The sequence below is a fragment of the Lissotriton helveticus genome, chromosome 3_1 (assembly GCF_964261635.1).
Source record: "Lissotriton helveticus chromosome 3_1, aLisHel1.1, whole genome shotgun sequence".
Lineage (NCBI taxonomy): Eukaryota > Metazoa > Chordata > Amphibia > Caudata > Salamandridae > Lissotriton > Lissotriton helveticus.
Genome location: NC_136061.1, coordinates 324,681,407 through 324,697,816, shown reverse-complemented (window position 1 = coordinate 324,697,816; position 16,410 = coordinate 324,681,407). Strand labels below are relative to the sequence as shown.

At 42.9% G+C, this 16,410-nt stretch overlaps 1 protein-coding gene across 1 annotated transcript in view; it reads left to right on the top strand.

Moving 5' to 3' along the window:
* The window catches only part of ULK2 (unc-51 like autophagy activating kinase 2), a 565,259-nt gene extending 562,119 nt beyond the window's left edge, over positions 1 to 3,140 (top strand). Inside the window, exon 27 of the mRNA XM_078679911.1 lies at positions 1,173 to 3,140. Coding sequence (XP_078536037.1) covers positions 1,173 to 1,240 — 68 coding nt within the window. The 3' untranslated portion in view covers positions 1,241 to 3,140. The remainder of the gene's footprint in view (positions 1 to 1,172) is intronic.
* The last annotated feature ends 13,270 nt before the right edge of the window (positions 3,141 to 16,410 follow it).

Here is a 16,410-nt window from a genome sequence, read left to right as displayed (position 1 = left end):
CCAGATGATCGTGATCTGCATTAAGATCTGCTACGCACTGGCCAGGAAGCAACCCCCTGCTAGTTTGCATGATCTTTCCACCAGAGCTAAGGCTGTGACCATTGCATTAGCACGCGGAGTTCGGGTCCTTGATATCTACCAGGCAGCAATGTGGCCTTCTCTAAACACTTTCACAAATATTTTACTGCCTAGACAGTCAGGTGGGTCGGGATGAGCACTTTGCTCATTCGGTCCTCCAGGTCTTACTAGTGTGAAACAGTTTCGTAGACTCACATCCGGGTAAGTATTGCTTATGTGCCTATTTTAAGGCACGGAACCTGCCACTACAAGTCTATCTGATAAACGCCTTACTCACCTTTGATAAAGCCGTATCTGGTAGAAACTCAATCTGTCAGCAGATTCCTTACCGACCCACTCAATGTTCTTTGTGGCTCCGCACTCTTGGCATGGAAAGTTGCAAAAAGAAACTAACATCAGCATGCTGGGTTGACACCTGTATATGCACTGCGCATGGCACTTCTGCCGTGGATGAAGTCACCTACTAGCACAGAGAGCTACTGCTTATGAAAACTTTCTGGATCCAGACTGACACCTGGGGATAATTCTGAGGTAAGTAATCTTTGGCTAGAAAGTCTCTACCAGATAATGTGTTACCAAGGGTAAGTAACTTGTTCTTTTAAGATTCTCTGGTGAAAGTAAATTATGCATGTTTTGACCCTCGATGTATATACTGCTCCTAGAAGCTATCTGCCACCATCCCCTTGTCATGGCTGTTTACCAACGTCTATGATCTATGGAAAAGTGTCCATATACACAAAATGTTAGTCTGTAGATAATTGTCAGTTAAAAATCCTGTGTCTATAAAAGATGTTTGTAGGCAATTGGAAGTTAAATCAGTAATGAGTTTCTACAGAATATTGGTTTATAAAAAATAGAATATTGTCTACAGAAAACTGCCAGGCTGCAGAAGATTGATAAGAATTATCAATTAAGATCCAATATCTTAAAATGGATGTCGGTGATATAAGTCTAATGATACAATAATTGGTTTCTGTCATGATTGGGATGGAATGTATCCTGAGAATATGGGATAGGCTTGGTAGCATTCTTGATGGTTTAATGTAGTGCATAACCTGGACAAGTTCCCTGACTTCTCTTCATATTATCCACAGATAAAACCAGTGTTGAAGGACGGCTATCTGCTCTTTGCTGCAGTGCAGTGGCAGTGTACGAACAGTAGCAGTCCACAGGACCATGCCTCAACGTGCTCAAGGGACCACCTCTCAGTGAATCTGTTCTGGGTTTTTTGTATGGACACACCTTCGATATTTCCCACATCTTAGTTCCAGCAAGGATACTTATTTTTTTTTTTGCAATAGAGCAAAACACTTTTGTGGGAACTACCAAAGAAAAGGTGTAACTTTGAAAAATTAACGATTACAGAAGGTACCCTGGGAAGAGAAAAGGCTGCTCCTGAACAGTCGCTCTGTTCTTGTTGTTTCACAGTGGCAGATAGACCACCTATATGTGTCTTTGAGTCTTTTGTATGTGCGTACTTGACAGAGACTAAAAAGGTGAATGAGAGCCTATTACCTGGATAAAAAGGATCTGTCAAGGAACCTTTAATTTCTTCTCCACGGAATAACAGTGACTCACGTTTGCAACCCACCCTTGTCTCCCTAAAGTACATAGGACTGCCATCCTTCTCTGTAAAAGAAGTATTTGGAATCATCATTGTTCTACATAATGTGCGTGAAGCTATGTTCTCTGCACAAGATGGTAATGCCTGCAGTTGTGGTAAGACATTATCTTGGGTTGAAGGCCTTGGTGAAACCATAGAGTGTACCTGGACAAATGGCACAAGCACTCCTTTCAGGAGCCAAGCATCTTCCTTCAGTTTACCCGGCTCATGAGTTCTGACACTCGAAGAGAGATGCAAAGTTGGATCAACGTAGAGTATGAGAAAAGCACTTAATACAGGGTAGCAACACAACTCATCGGAAGAAACCGTTCACCTGTCTGGCAAAATCTCCCAAACTATTTCATCAGGCAATGCAGATACGTCAGTTTGCACTAATTAGCTTGAGCGATATTACGCTGACATTTGCAGAACTGTTAAAAAACGAGGCACAAATAATTTGTCTAAAGAAGGTTTTATTGCTTTGTTTTTACTGGTTATATTTCACATTTAAAACAGTAGCAACCCTACACTGAGACTTCACTCATGTAATATTTTTCCATTTTTGTCTAATGCTCTAGTAAAAGGAGCAACCATTGCTTTGAATTTTCCTAGTACTGAATTAATTTTGGACTACTTGGCTATTTACACATCTATATAGATTTACATGGATTGTGGCTGTTAGCTGAGCATGTGAAATGTGCATTATTGCCTGTGATCTCCATTAGGTGTACTACAAATTCTTGTCAGTCAACTTTATTGGACAGTGTTAGGACAAGGAACACAAATTCAGGTGAATCACCCGCAGCAACATGGCTGAATGAAATGGAGAATTCTGTGCACTAATATCCAGGCACAGTTTCGTCCCACAAAGCAGTTCGACCGAAAGGGCCTACACATTCTAAATAGCCACAGAACAAGGATTCATGCAGAAAATTTTAATTGAGCATCATTCTCATCATAAACTGTCCTTGGGTGTCTAGGCACACAATAGAAACCGCTCGGATGTGTTGAATTATTTTTTATTTTTTGTTACTCAGATGCTTGAATACTTGAATAAACTGTACTTATGAATGGAATCATTTTTTTAGTCTTTTTTATAGACAAAGTGATTTGCAATATTTGACGGCAAAGTTGTACATCCCTAATGCATCACCTTTGTGTACTTTACTAAAAAATAAGTTTTCCTTTACTTTAACCAAGTGAGGTCGTTTTTACCTTATTTATCCGAATGAAATTCCAATAATTTTAATGTTTATTTATATATGTTTGTGTGTGAATATATATATAAAACAAAAGTTTGTATTGTTAGATCTTTAATACAGTGTTTCTACCTCTCATTTGTAAACTGCATGCAATGTTCTTGTAACCGATTACTCCCTGGCCTGTCTCAAAAAACGCCTTTTTATTATGGCCTGTAAAAATGTATATTAAGTTACAATAAAACTGACAATGAAAACTTGCTTCATTGCATGTTTAGAGATAATTGGATTTAAGACTTTAAAACTGTGAAGTTTCACAATAACAATGTGTACACAAAAAATAGTTAAAATGGTCTAAGTTTTTTCTTTTAAAATTGATTATTTAAATTGAAGGCGGTCGTACACAATTGTCATAAAATATACTGAAATAAGAAATACAAATTGACATATAAAGCCAACAACTAATGTTAAATTTTGAGAAGTAGCACCAAAATAAATACCATAGTGCTCTCTCTCATATCCATGCTACAATCCATGCATTCTTTGGTCAAGAAAAATAGAAATGTACGTCTTATGAAGCCTTACATTCTCACTAGAAGTACCAGGGTTTTATGTGTGGGGAGCATTTGGTCTTTGTTGAGGGTTGGAGGTAGAAATAGTGCTAATTGAAAGTGAGTACTTATCGTGCTTGAAGATGAGTAGTTGTGATGTGTAGATGGGTCTTCTTGAACTAAAATAAATTGTAACGGACACTACAAACTGTGTGGAAGGACAAGTTGTCTGCCTTGAGACAGTTTCATTCAATGACCAACAGATGCAATAAACACTTCATCAAGCATCAAAACAGAAAAAGCTTCCTCAGATCAGATAAGCCTATTGAAGATCTGCTGGCCCGCTAACAATACAGGATTGGCATGCATATAGAATGTTTCATTTCAGAAGGCAGATCTAATTGGAAAAAACTCTGTTTGACTCAATCCAGTGGGTGTGATATAAAAGTTACAGCAACCATAGATGACTGCACTCGTGTCTAGTCACTCATTCTTGTAGGGCTATTACAAATCTAGAGAAGCGAAAGTTTCTTATCCCACAAACATCAATATACCAAATGATAGCTGAAAATGTCTGGATAGTTCAGGAAAAATCTGAATTCAACGCTAAGCCTTGTAACAGATGACCACATGCAGAATAGACTCTTTAAGATTCCTTCTGGACTAGCCTATCAGTGTCTGAACTGACTTTTGTGAGCAAGGTTAAAGTACAGCAATGACTACTCATGGAAGTATCTCTAAATGCCAAATTTGGTAAGATCATACAGTTCGTAAGTTTTCTTGCCCTCCAACCGATAAAATGCTTAACCAATTTGGCAGAGACTGCACAGCCAGCTGTTTTACTGTCCTAATAGGCTGTTATCCGCAGGGAGTTCTTGCATGAGACAGCTATAAAATAAACCAGAAGGATCAGCTTTAAAAAAAATCCGAACAAGACCACTCGTCCTAGGAAGGAAAGTCTCCAATATATCCATAATTAGGTTTGGTTTTCATGTCGTTGTCTTGCATTTCTAGAGATAGATAGGTAGCTCCAGTTAAAGTAGCCCCTTCATTTAGAAAGCATTAACCATCAGAAGGGACAAGACTTCCAAATATTTATGTCAATCTAAATGTATTATTCATTTAATAAGATTTTCTTAAGTACAGAACATAGCCTTGCAGTTATTTTAGAATGCTAATATATATCGGAAAAAGAATATACATTGAGGAAAAATTATAATCTAATCAGTGCATTGGAGGCCTAAATCCTTTTTTGCATCCCTTATGAATGCCAAGTTCAGTTACTGGCGAGCAGAAAAAGATATATTTTCAAATACATGTCCTTGCACGTATGACTCCAGAGCCTATTCTTGGTGTTTCGGTCATTCAAATAGTCTTCAGGTGAGCAAGTGTGCAGTCTTTGATTTTAAGACGTCTGTGGGTTTTAGGGTGCTAATCCACTCAACCCTATGTCCCTGATATGCCTTGTCTAGAGTAGAGAATATTTTATTCAGTTCTCTCATCTACTGGAAGCCTGTGAAGCACTTTCAGGGCAGGTTCATATGTGAAATTCTCCTTCGTGTGTCACATTCTGACAGCCTGATTTTGGAACCTATGCACCCTACTGATAAGTTTCTCCTTCAGTTCGGTTTAAATGATGCCTGAATAGTCGGGGCATGCCATAGTCTGCGCTCTTGTCTGCCCAACCTTGTGGTTTCTTTTGAGGAGTTGAAGTTACTGAAACCGAGGTAGTTGAAAAAGCAAAGGAAATCTGAGTTAAAAAAAGGATTCCTAAATTACTTATTTTCGAAGTAGAAGTAGGAGGCTGACCTAAGATAGGTGGAGAGGGGGGATCAAGTAAATTGGATTCCCATAGTGGCATATCGTAATCTTGGCTTTAATATATGGGAAGCTCTTTTTTTAATCCAGAGGAACACATGACTCAAGCACATTGTAATATTACCATGGTTCTCTGGAACTATTCTCACTATCCTCACATATCGTGGCTCGCAGCTCAATATCGTCTTTTCCTAGTAGGGCAATCATGGCTGCAGCCAGTGGGTGTCCTATGTGATGAAGCCTACTATATTTGTTCGAGGCATATGAGCTGTAGATTGTATACTTGTGCATAGATCGCCATCTGGTGTTGGGCTCGGATGTTTGCACTTTGTTTTTGTCCTGTAAGAAGTTCTTTGTAGTCACAAGATAGGCGACTCCTCCTTGGGATGATAGTGCGCATGGGCATCAACTCTACTCTGATTGTTTTTTTCTGCCATCCGGTTCGGATGTAAACTGCTGCGCTCCGGGTCGGTGTCAGGCTAGATACCCCTTCGACGCGCATCTCTTCTCTGCACGACGGTATTGTTTCGGTCGCGTTCCCTTTCAATGCTCATCCAAAGTATTCATTACAACTTTGATTCCAGTCGTTCACTTGGGCCGTTGGGCCCTCCGGCGCCATCAGGCCCTGCAGTCAATGGGAAGAACTCCATTTAAAAAATGCCCCCATGTGGGAGCAACTAGGATCATTGTGAGAGACTGTCGTTTGAGCTTGAGCATCAGTAAGGGAATGAGCGGGAGAGGCGGAAAAGTGTACACAAATCTGCCTGACCAGTTCACCCATATCGCATTGCCTTTGGACAGTGGGTGTGGATACCTGGAGGCCAAGCTTGGGCATTTTAAGTTTAAATGTGTGGCGAACAGGTCTGTCTGGCTGCCCCCATACGTGAAAAAATGGATGAGGAACTTGCGAATGAAGTTCCTATTCATGGATTTGCGGTTTCTGATGACTGAGTAGACACGCAACCTGATTGTGTTGCCCTGGAAGATGTTCTGCTAGGAGATATATTTTTTGGAGGAATGGCCCATCTCCATATGCTTTGCGCTAGGTGTGAAAGCTGTAGAGTGTGCCTCCCCCGGTTTTTGTTTATAGTACATTGCTGTCATATTGTCCGTCCGGACGAGGACATCTTTGTGTACGAGGTATACTTGGAATGATTTTAGTGCAAGAAAAATCGCCAGTAATTCGAGGTGATTGATGTGGAGCGTTCTTTGCTGATGGGTCCACATACCCTGAATGGTGTGGTCTAGAAGATGAGCTCCCCAGTCGGTGAGCGATGCGTCTTTTGTGAACACTATCTGTGGAACTGGGTCTAGGAATGGCCTCCCTTTGGAAAGATTTTGTGAGTTCTATCACTGCAGAGAGCGATGTGTGCGTCTGTCTACCTACCTACATCATATCTGTAAGCTGACCTTGAGCCTGGTTCCACTGATGTCTTAGACCACTCCTGTAAGGGACGCCTTTGGAGTCTTGCATGAGGTACGATTAATATGCAAGAGGACATCATTCCTATTAGTAGCATAAACACTTGAGCTGGCAGCGAGTGTTGAGGTTCAAACCTTGTTATGAGAGTTTGCATGGTTGCCACCCTGACTGGATTGGGGTATGCAAGGGCTTTGGAAGTATCTATTGTGGCGCCTAGATACTGTTGGGTGTGGGACAGTTGAAGATGTGACTTGGTGAGGTTTATTGTGAATCCTAAGCGGTGCTGCAGCTGGATTGTTTGGTGTGTGTTGTGCACAAAATCACTGCGTGACTTGGCTTTTAATGTATAAACCATATAAAATCTATATGTCTTCCACTGTCACTATCCCTTACTACCTCACCTATTTTTCTCTGCCACCTTGTACTCTGTCGTGGCCTGGCAAATGTCACCACTCCAATATGGCCGCCAAAGCTAAACCGCCCGCCTCATCGTGCTCACATGATGAGTCACATGACCCTCCCAGGACCCTTTATTACAATCACTCCCTACTCACACACTCCTCGAATGCACCGAATCGCTGAAGGTTAACCACGTAAGCCTGTCTACCGGACGGAACTCTTTACAGAGATTCCGCCCGTGTGGGCTTTTGGCATAGTTTATTTCTCTTCCCCATATAGGTCATTGCACCGTCGCGTGGGTAACCGCATCATCCTTGCGGTACTCGATATTATTTCAGCTTCACTTTGCTTGGATGGCCTTGGGGTTCACACACTTAGGTAAAACTCAGCAGCAGTTAAATTAAATTCTATCCTGTGCTTACCTGTCTCTGCATAATTGTACCTTCTTATTCCCCAGGTTATTATGCCTTCTCCATTGCCATCCCTTCATGGGAATGGACCTTAATTCTCTAAACAATTCTGCAGTCACGTATGGTAAGAAGCAGCCCTTGCTCCTTTAGTTCTCACATCAACTACCCATTGATAGTTTATTTTCACCAGCGCCGCAACTCAGCTCTGCCCACAAGCGAATGAATTAATTTTCCTCCGCCCATACTTTGCCAGCCTCCTGCCGTATGCTATTTCGCTTGGTAAGCCTATGTCCTCCCACAAACCACACCTCACTGCAACACATGATAATCTGGACCGCCACAACTCATTGTTCACCCCAGACACACTTTGTGTTAAACCTTAAAGGCCTTGTTCCATTTTGCACAAGTGTATTCTCCGCAACTAACGGTAGCTTTCATCCAGCATGTGTACCTTTGACAACACCTAGCATACAACGCTTTTTTGGAAGGTTTAGCACCTAGTCTTTTATGGGCACTTTGTTTCAGATACTGCGTTCAATCATCCTTATGATTTACTTACTATTCCTTCTTGTCTTTATCCTTTCTGACTGTCTTACAGGCTCAATTGTTCTCAGGCATGTAAACGTTACATCCTGATCCCAATATTCTTTTTAGGGGATCGAAACGTCGCAAACCTTAAACACACTGTAAACACATTTGAAATCATGATTGATGTGTAACGGTGTCACCACTTATTGTTTGCTTGTTGCATTTCTATATATAATTGGCAAGCAATTTTTTTGTCTTGCCTGAGCCTTCTGTGAATTTCTGTTTTCTGTTTTTTGTTATATATGTTGTGTTGGACGCAGGACTGTGTCCCACTTTATTCTTGTTTTTGTGATTTGAAACACTATTAAAAAACCCTGTCAGGCTGGACACCCTCAATATAGCACTGATTTCAGGCCTATATTTATTGTTTTTCTGCTGCATCTTCATTGTCAGGGACTACTTTGTAATTTATAACCAACTACTACACTACCCAAGGTCCCTGACCATTAATTTTGGGTACGCCTTGTTACTTAAAACTAGTTTTTACAGCAAGCACACTAAAGATTATCAGGCAGATGATCACCTCTTTGTAGGGTTTTCTGGGGCAAAGAAAGGCAAGGCAGTACAGAAAAAGACTTTGTCCAAGTGGCTAGTCCGTAGCACTAGGATCTGCTATGCACTGGCCAAGTAGCAGCTTCCAGAAGGACTGAGGTTCCATCAGGGCAAGGCTGTTTCAACTAGGTGTCCAGATTTCTGATAGTTCTAACCGCAGTCCTCACCCTGTGATTATTCATCATGCATCTGTCTTGATATGGATAATCTTCAGCAGTATCCACAAATGCCAGCAGGTAGCATCATGCATCTCCGAACCAACAAAATTCTGCCCCGGAAATGACGTGCAGAGTCTCATATAAGCACCACCCATGCGTGCTGACATTAGTTCTTTCTTTCTGCGTCACTAGATGCGTATATGGAGCTACCAATTGTCTCTTTGAAACAGTTTTGCCTTCAATTATTTTTCTATTCTAAAACCAGTGTGCTAGGGAAAATGTCTCCCCACCCAACCTTCTCCAAAACCACAGGGTTCAATCAATCAATCAGAGTACTTGTAAAGCGTGCTATTTACCCGTGAGGGTCTCAAGGCGCTTAGGGGAGGGGGTGCCACTACTGCTCGAAGAACCAGGTCTTGAGGAGTCGTCTGATGGCGAGTATGTCTTGGGAGGGTGTTCCAGGTCCTGGCGGCGAGGTAGGAGAAGGATCTGCCGCCGGAGGTTGTTCGTTGGATGCGGGGAACAGCGGCGAGGGCGAGGCTGGCGGAGCTGGCGGGTGGGGGTGTAGAAGCTGAGTCTGCTGTTCAGGTAGGCGGGTCCGGCGTTGTGCAGTGCTTTGTGGGTGAGGAGCTTGAAGGTGATCCTCTTGTCGACGGGGAGCCAGTGTAGGTCTCTTAGGTGGGGGGTGATGTGGCTGCGGCGGGGAATGTTGACGATAAGTCGGGCGGAGGCGTTTTGGATGCGTTGTAGTCGTCGTAGGTGTTTGGCTGGGATTCCTGCATAGAGTGCGTTGCCGTAGTCCAGTCTGCTGCTGACGAGGGCCTGTGTCACCATTCTTCTTGTTTCAGTCGGGATCCACTTGTAGATCCTGCGGAGCATGTGGAGGGTGTTGTAGCAGGAGGAGGAGACGGCGTTGACCTGTTTAGACATGGAGAGGGAGGAGTCGAGGATGAATCCTAGGTTGCGTGCATGGTCGGTGGGTGTCGGTGCTGTTCCCAGTGTGGTCGGCCACCAGGAGTCGTCCCAGGCTGAGGGGGTGGGTCCGAGGATGAGTACCTCCGTCTTGTCCGAGTTCAGCTTCAGACGGCTGTTCCTCATCCAGTCGGCGACGGCCTTCATTCCCTCGTGGAGTTTGGTTTTGGCGGTGTGCGGGTCCTTGGTGAGGGAGAGGATGAGCTGGATCTCGTCAGCGTAGGAGATGATATTGAGGTAATGTTGGCGGGCCACTTGTGCGAGGGGGGCCATGTAGACGTTGACGCAGCAGATGATGTCGGTGGCCTCAGATCGGAAAGGCGGGAGGCGGACGCTCTGGGTTCTGCCGGAGAGGAACGACGTGGTCCAGTCAAGGGCCTTCTCTTGGATTCCGGATTCTAGGAGTCTTTAGAGTGCGATGGCAGACCGTGTCGAAGGCGGCTGACAGGTCCAGGAGGATGAGGGCTGATGTTTCGCCTTGAAGGGTCTGTTGCAAGCAAATGTCTGATGGATCTCCATCAGGTTTGCCTGAAGTGCTTCTGGTTGGAACCCAACTCTAAGGCCTGCAGCGACTGCACCTTGATGAATGCCAAGGCTATCCAGTAGCTCAAAGCCAAACTTTATCTTGCCAAGCACTGGAAAACTCCACGATGTGACCAGTCAAGACTGTATGGGAAGGACCAGACCCAGTTCCTGTCACCTAATTTGATCACACTCAAAGTCTTCAGGAAAGACGTAGAGATAATGTATAAACCGAAAGTCTATAAGTCTCTTTACCAATTAAAGGCGTTGCATGGGCTAGTAGATATATGGGCACAATCCGAGGGAAACGATCCAGGGTTTACCTATTTTTCCGCCCCACACACAACTCATGCAAGACTGGATTATTTTATCATTTCTCAATGTATGGTTCAAGGTAGTAAGATTACTAAATTTCCTAGAGTTATGTCCTACCATAACCCTCTGGTACTTGATGTGAATAATAAATGTAAAAAACAAGTAACCAGCTGGATTTTCAATAGGGCCTTGTTAAATGACAATTCCTATATAGATTGTATGGGAAAGTGGATTACTAGGTTTTTAAATGAGGATATGGGAAGTACTGGTATTCAAAATGTCTGGGACACTCTCAAAGTTGAGATTAGGGGCGAGACGACGCAGGTTGGCTGGGAGACTCAAAAGAAAGAGAGGAAAAAGATCAATGAGTTGTAAGCAGTGTTGGTAAAAGCTGAGACCAATCTTGTTACGGTGTTATCAGAGGGTGGGGAGGCCGAGGTAGCACAAACTAAGATTACAATCTCCAAATCTGCCATAACCGAAATTTCATTTGCCAAATTCGCTGGTAGATACCTAGCCTGCCGGTCTAAACTTTGAGGGCAATGAAAGGGTGGGTCACATGTTGGCTGTCCGGGCTAGAGAAAAGGAGGCATAAACACAGGTTACAGGAATTTTGGATCCAGATATTGGTTTGGTAACTGATGCAGGAGCAATACTCTCGGCCTTCTAAAAATGTTATCAGAAGTTATATTCGGAAGATATAAATGACAACTGTAGGATCCAAGTTGAAATTAAGAGATATCTCAATGAGGTTAAATTGGACCAACTGACTTCTTTAGATCGGAATATGTTGGATGCTCCGATTAGGTTGGAAGAACTACAATCTGCTATAGACTCACTTCCATCTGGTAAAGCGGTCGGGCCCGATTTCTTACCAGGCAAATTTTATAAGATCTTTCTAACTCAGCTGGCGTTAATATTGTTTGAGATGTTTCGCTTAGTGCAGAGTGGAGATACACCTCCAAAGTCGTGGAAGACTGCAAAGATTGTTATATTTAAAAAAAAAAAAAGGTAAAGTGGCGACTGACCCAGGGGCATATAGGCCCCTGGGTCAGTCGCCGCTTTACCACTTTTTTTTGATAAATAGCGACATAAACATTTATTCCAAGATCGTTGCAAACAGATTAGCGTCAGTTATTAAAAAAATGATATCCCCCCAGCAACACTGCTTTGTGCCCGGCCGGAAAACTATTGACCATATTCGTCGGACGATAGCTTTATTTGATTATACTAAGTTTACAGGAGACCCTATGGCCTTAATTCTGCTGGATGCAGAAAAGGCATTCGATAGGGTCTCCTGGCCTTTTTTATGAGCCTTCATTGCGAGAATTGCATTGATGGGAGCTCAGTCGGGGATAATTAATTTGGCACGAGGTACGAGACAAGGTTGTCCGTGCTACACCCTATTATTTGCCATCTACATTGATCCTTTAATTAGGAAGATTCTGGAAGATCAATGAATTCAACCTGTTCATGCTAGAGGAGGAGATGTCAAAATCTTGGCATATACTGATGATTTAGCCATTATAACAGCTGCTCCTCGCTCTGCTCTTGAAGAAATAAACAATCTAACATCGCAATTTGGTAATATATCGGAATATCACTTGAATGAACATAAAACTCAAATTGTCATTAATGATAAAATTACACTAGTGGATCAGCGGATAGTACCAAGTGCCAGATACTTAGGTATAGAAATAAGCTCCAAACCCGAGGATATTGTTGATATCAATCTGAAACCATTATTACAGAAAATCAAATCAGATTCCCAGAGAATGAATAATCTATACTTGACATTAATTGGAAGAAGTAATGTCATCAAAATGATATTCTTGCCCAAAATCTTATATTATTTTAGAGCGATTCCTCTAGATCTAAATAAAACCTGGTTCCAGAAGTTAGATCAGCTAGTCTCTTGGTTTCTATGGGCTGAGCAGCGCCCAAGAAGGGCTCTTAGATACATGACCCTAACCAGAGACCGGGGAGGGTTGCCTGTGCCTAATTTCCAAATTTATTATTGGGCAATCGCTCTGAAACAGATGGGGGAACTATTAAAAGGAGGAAACTCTGGATGTGGGGAAGAATCAATTTATCATCTAATCTATGGGATAGAAGCTAGAGGACTCCTTATGAGCCACATATATTTTGCCTATTTCAAGATGTCAAATTTAAGGTTTTGCTTGGTGCTTTCTGGGTCTGGACAGCTGTCAGGAAAAAGTTTGGGATTGGGCAGCTACATAGATATTCCCCTCTAGTAAATAATAAATTACTTTCGGAGATATTTCAAGATGCATATTTCTAACACTGGATTGAGAAAGGTTTTCTGTGTATAGGGGATCTTCTAACCAATGCTGAAATACTCACTTTTGAAGTTATAAAAGAGAAATTTGGGATTGAGAACAAACATTTTTTTAAATATTTACAGCTGTGATTTTTTCACCAAAAAACGTATTTTCCGGAATAGAATTCCTTTATTAGATTTGATCCTAGGGGCCAATCTACAACATCTTGTATATATAAACATATAAATTAAGAGATGGGCGATGATTTAGCCAAACATTTTGATAGATGGCAAACGATCTTACAAGCCGGGCAGGGAGAATGTGAAGATTCTCTCTTGTTTAGCCAAATGGCATGTATCTCAGCAAGTCTACAGGTACAATGCTATAAGACATGGTGCAACTTATATATAACTCCGGCGCGTATTCATCGATGGGGAGGGACGTCGGGGATACACTGTTCTCGGTGTGGGTTGCTGGCTGCAGACAGTACACATATGTTTGCCACCTGCCTTGGTCTTTTGCAATTGCTGGCTAAAATCGAACAACTTCTAGAATCAATATTGCGATATCTAGTCGCATTGACCCCCCAGGTTATAATGTTAGAGATTAGCAATCAGAAAATGGAGAAAGCTGATAGGAAATTGGTGTATATAGCAATGGCTGTATTTCGGCTTTGCCTGGCCACTGCGTGGCTTGATCAGAATCCTCCTTCGATATATGTGTGGTTTAGTAAATTATTATTTATTTACAACTGGGAGATTTCTGTGTTTATGAGAAGGGGAAGTAGGGCAAGGGCAAAGGGCGAAAAGAGTTGGGAACCATTAACTAAATGGCTAAATAAGGACTAATTGATCATTGTGATGTGAAGAACCCCTATGTTTTTTTGGGTGTATTTTTGTTTCTGCAGGGATCCACAGGAGGTGGAGGTGGGGGTGGGTGGGGGTAAAATCTGATATCTGGATGGACATCGCATATGTTTTTTTTTATTTATGTGATGGTATCATGTGTAATATTCTATTTTTTTGTGATGTCCTAATAAAAAAATTATTTAAAAAAAAAAAGGAAAGACGAAGAAGAAACTTCAAACTCCAAGCAGGACTTGGCTCATTCTTGCCATTCTCGAATTCCAGAGAAGAGATGAGGTCAACTGTTTTGGTCTTGTTCATGAAGCCAATCACTTTCAGAGCTGAATTCCGACACTTGTTCAGAGCCAACCCGAATTCTCAGGTCCATTGGTGACACAAAAGCAAATTTAGGAGCTTTGTGAAGCCAAGCTTCGCTTATATGGCTTGTTACCTGCTCCTTCTGGCATGGCTCCAGGACCCAAGAATCCACAAGGACCTCCGCCTGGGACTCTGCTGGCGGATTTACCCTAGGATCCAGCTGGACCTATCAAGGGTCTATTCTGGCTTCAATGCCGACTCCGATTTTGGTGCCATAGCCCAAGTCGGATCATGGATTATAGATGCCAGACAACGAAGCGTAACCCAATGTGCTCTCCTACTCCAAGTCCATGATGCTTCGACCGCGACCGACACCGATCCAACTTTGCTGCAGCCCACAACCTACATGCCTTTATTCGCAATGGACTCTGATAATGACTCCTATGATGTTGCTAATGAAATTGCTCAACTATATAACGATGATAAGTACTATGATGCTCTCCAGGATGCTAGTGGTCCGGACATCTCACCACACACTGATTAGTTTCTCCACCAGGGCCTGCTAAAGAAGATAGTGCCTGTTTTGCAATGGTTATCTGGAGGGTGGCCAAGGTCCTGGACCTACAGTGGCCCACAATAGAGGTGCTCACCAACGTCCTCACTGAGGTGCTCCAGCCTAAGCAAACCAATTACTTTCATTTAATGAGCCCATTACAGACACCCTTCTTGAGGCCTGAGTGAAACCCTGTAATGGAACTATAGTGAACAGGCAAAATGCATAATATCATCACTCTAAGCTAACTGGATTTTTTGCCGCCAGAAATCCTTGTTGTGCAGGCATTAACGTGAAATGTCAACCCAAATGCGTTAACTACCACTCCACCAGATCGGGAATCGAAGTGCTTGGAAACATTTGGGAAGCATGTGTTTTCTTCTACTAGTTTATCCCTACACTTAGTAAATGCCAGCTGCCTCCTGGAGCATTATACCCACTCACTTGGAGATTATGTTGCTCAAAACTTGTCTGGTGTTCTGGAAGATTTGTGTACCGCTCTCACATAAGCTATTCAAGATGGCCATGATGCAGCTAAATTGACCATTTAGCTGCATTAAGACACAACGGATTCCCTTGTTAAGGCAATTGGCATCAGAGTGGCCATTAGATGACATGCCGTGGTGAGGTCCACTGGCTTTTCTGGCATCGTCCAGTCCACCTTGATGGCCATGTCCTTTGGTGAGTCTCACCTGTTTGGGCAAAAAGGCAACTCTGCTCTCAATCGCCTTAGACCATAGGTCTTCAAACTGTGGGGCGCACCCCCCTGGGGGGGGCGCAGCATCCCTCCAGGGGGGGGGGCGTGCTTCACCTTCTATTGTTCCTTTCAGGCTCCAGTCGCCAGTCAGGCATCTCAGCCCGGGCTGCTGCAGCAGCTGGGGGCTCGGCAGAGTGTCTGGAGTCACAGGTCTTTAAAGGCCAGAGGCGGAAAAGTTGGGGAGTGGGAGGGGGGCTAATTCTTCCAGAGATGGGAAGAGTGGAGATTCAGGGGCTCTTAAGAAGGGATGAAAAAACAACAAAGCATCATTAAAGCATAAATGGTCTTTTAAAGACCTGCGAAGTACTCGGTGCTGCTGGCAGCTCCAAAACTGTCTGTCACTTTATTACCCTTTATTTCTGCGTTGGAATGTTCTGGAATTTCTGGGAAGCATCAAAAGTTTCACCACCCAGTGTCAAACAGTGCTACTCATAAAAGCAGTACCTCGCATGTGTGGGGAGTGTGCCATAATGGGCAATAACGGGCCAAAAGTGGGACTGTGTGGAGTTACTATGCACTCTAGATGGGAGTCACATGCCTACGTTTTGGAATATCCCGGTTCTGTGCTATAGGCCCATCCACACACACGGAGTATGAGATCATTGGATGGTGCTACTTTTGCATTTTACTGAATGTGTGGGTGTTTTCTGTCACAGGAAATGTAAGAAATTATGATTTTTCGTTTATTTTTTGACATTTGGAAGACATTTTGTAATGTATACAAGTCATATCGCCCTGGATTCCTGTGTCTACTTTTTAGCAATGTCTGGCGTTGGTAAGTTTCACTGGATGCAGGTCGACCCTGAACATAAATACTTCAGAACTGGTAACCCCCCATTAAAAACATCGCCTTGTTTCTAATGTGTGGCTCCAAGCTCAAGCCCAAAATAATATCCATGCATGCCTGGTACCCCACACTCAGAAAACGAATTTCAATACAGCTGTGGTTTAAGCCTTGGCAGGGATATCTTCCTGGAGGAGAAAATCTACAGGGAATTACCATGTTTTGGGAGAAAAGTTCCTGAAATCTGACAAATGTCATTTTCGAGAAGTTGTCCTGGCCACCC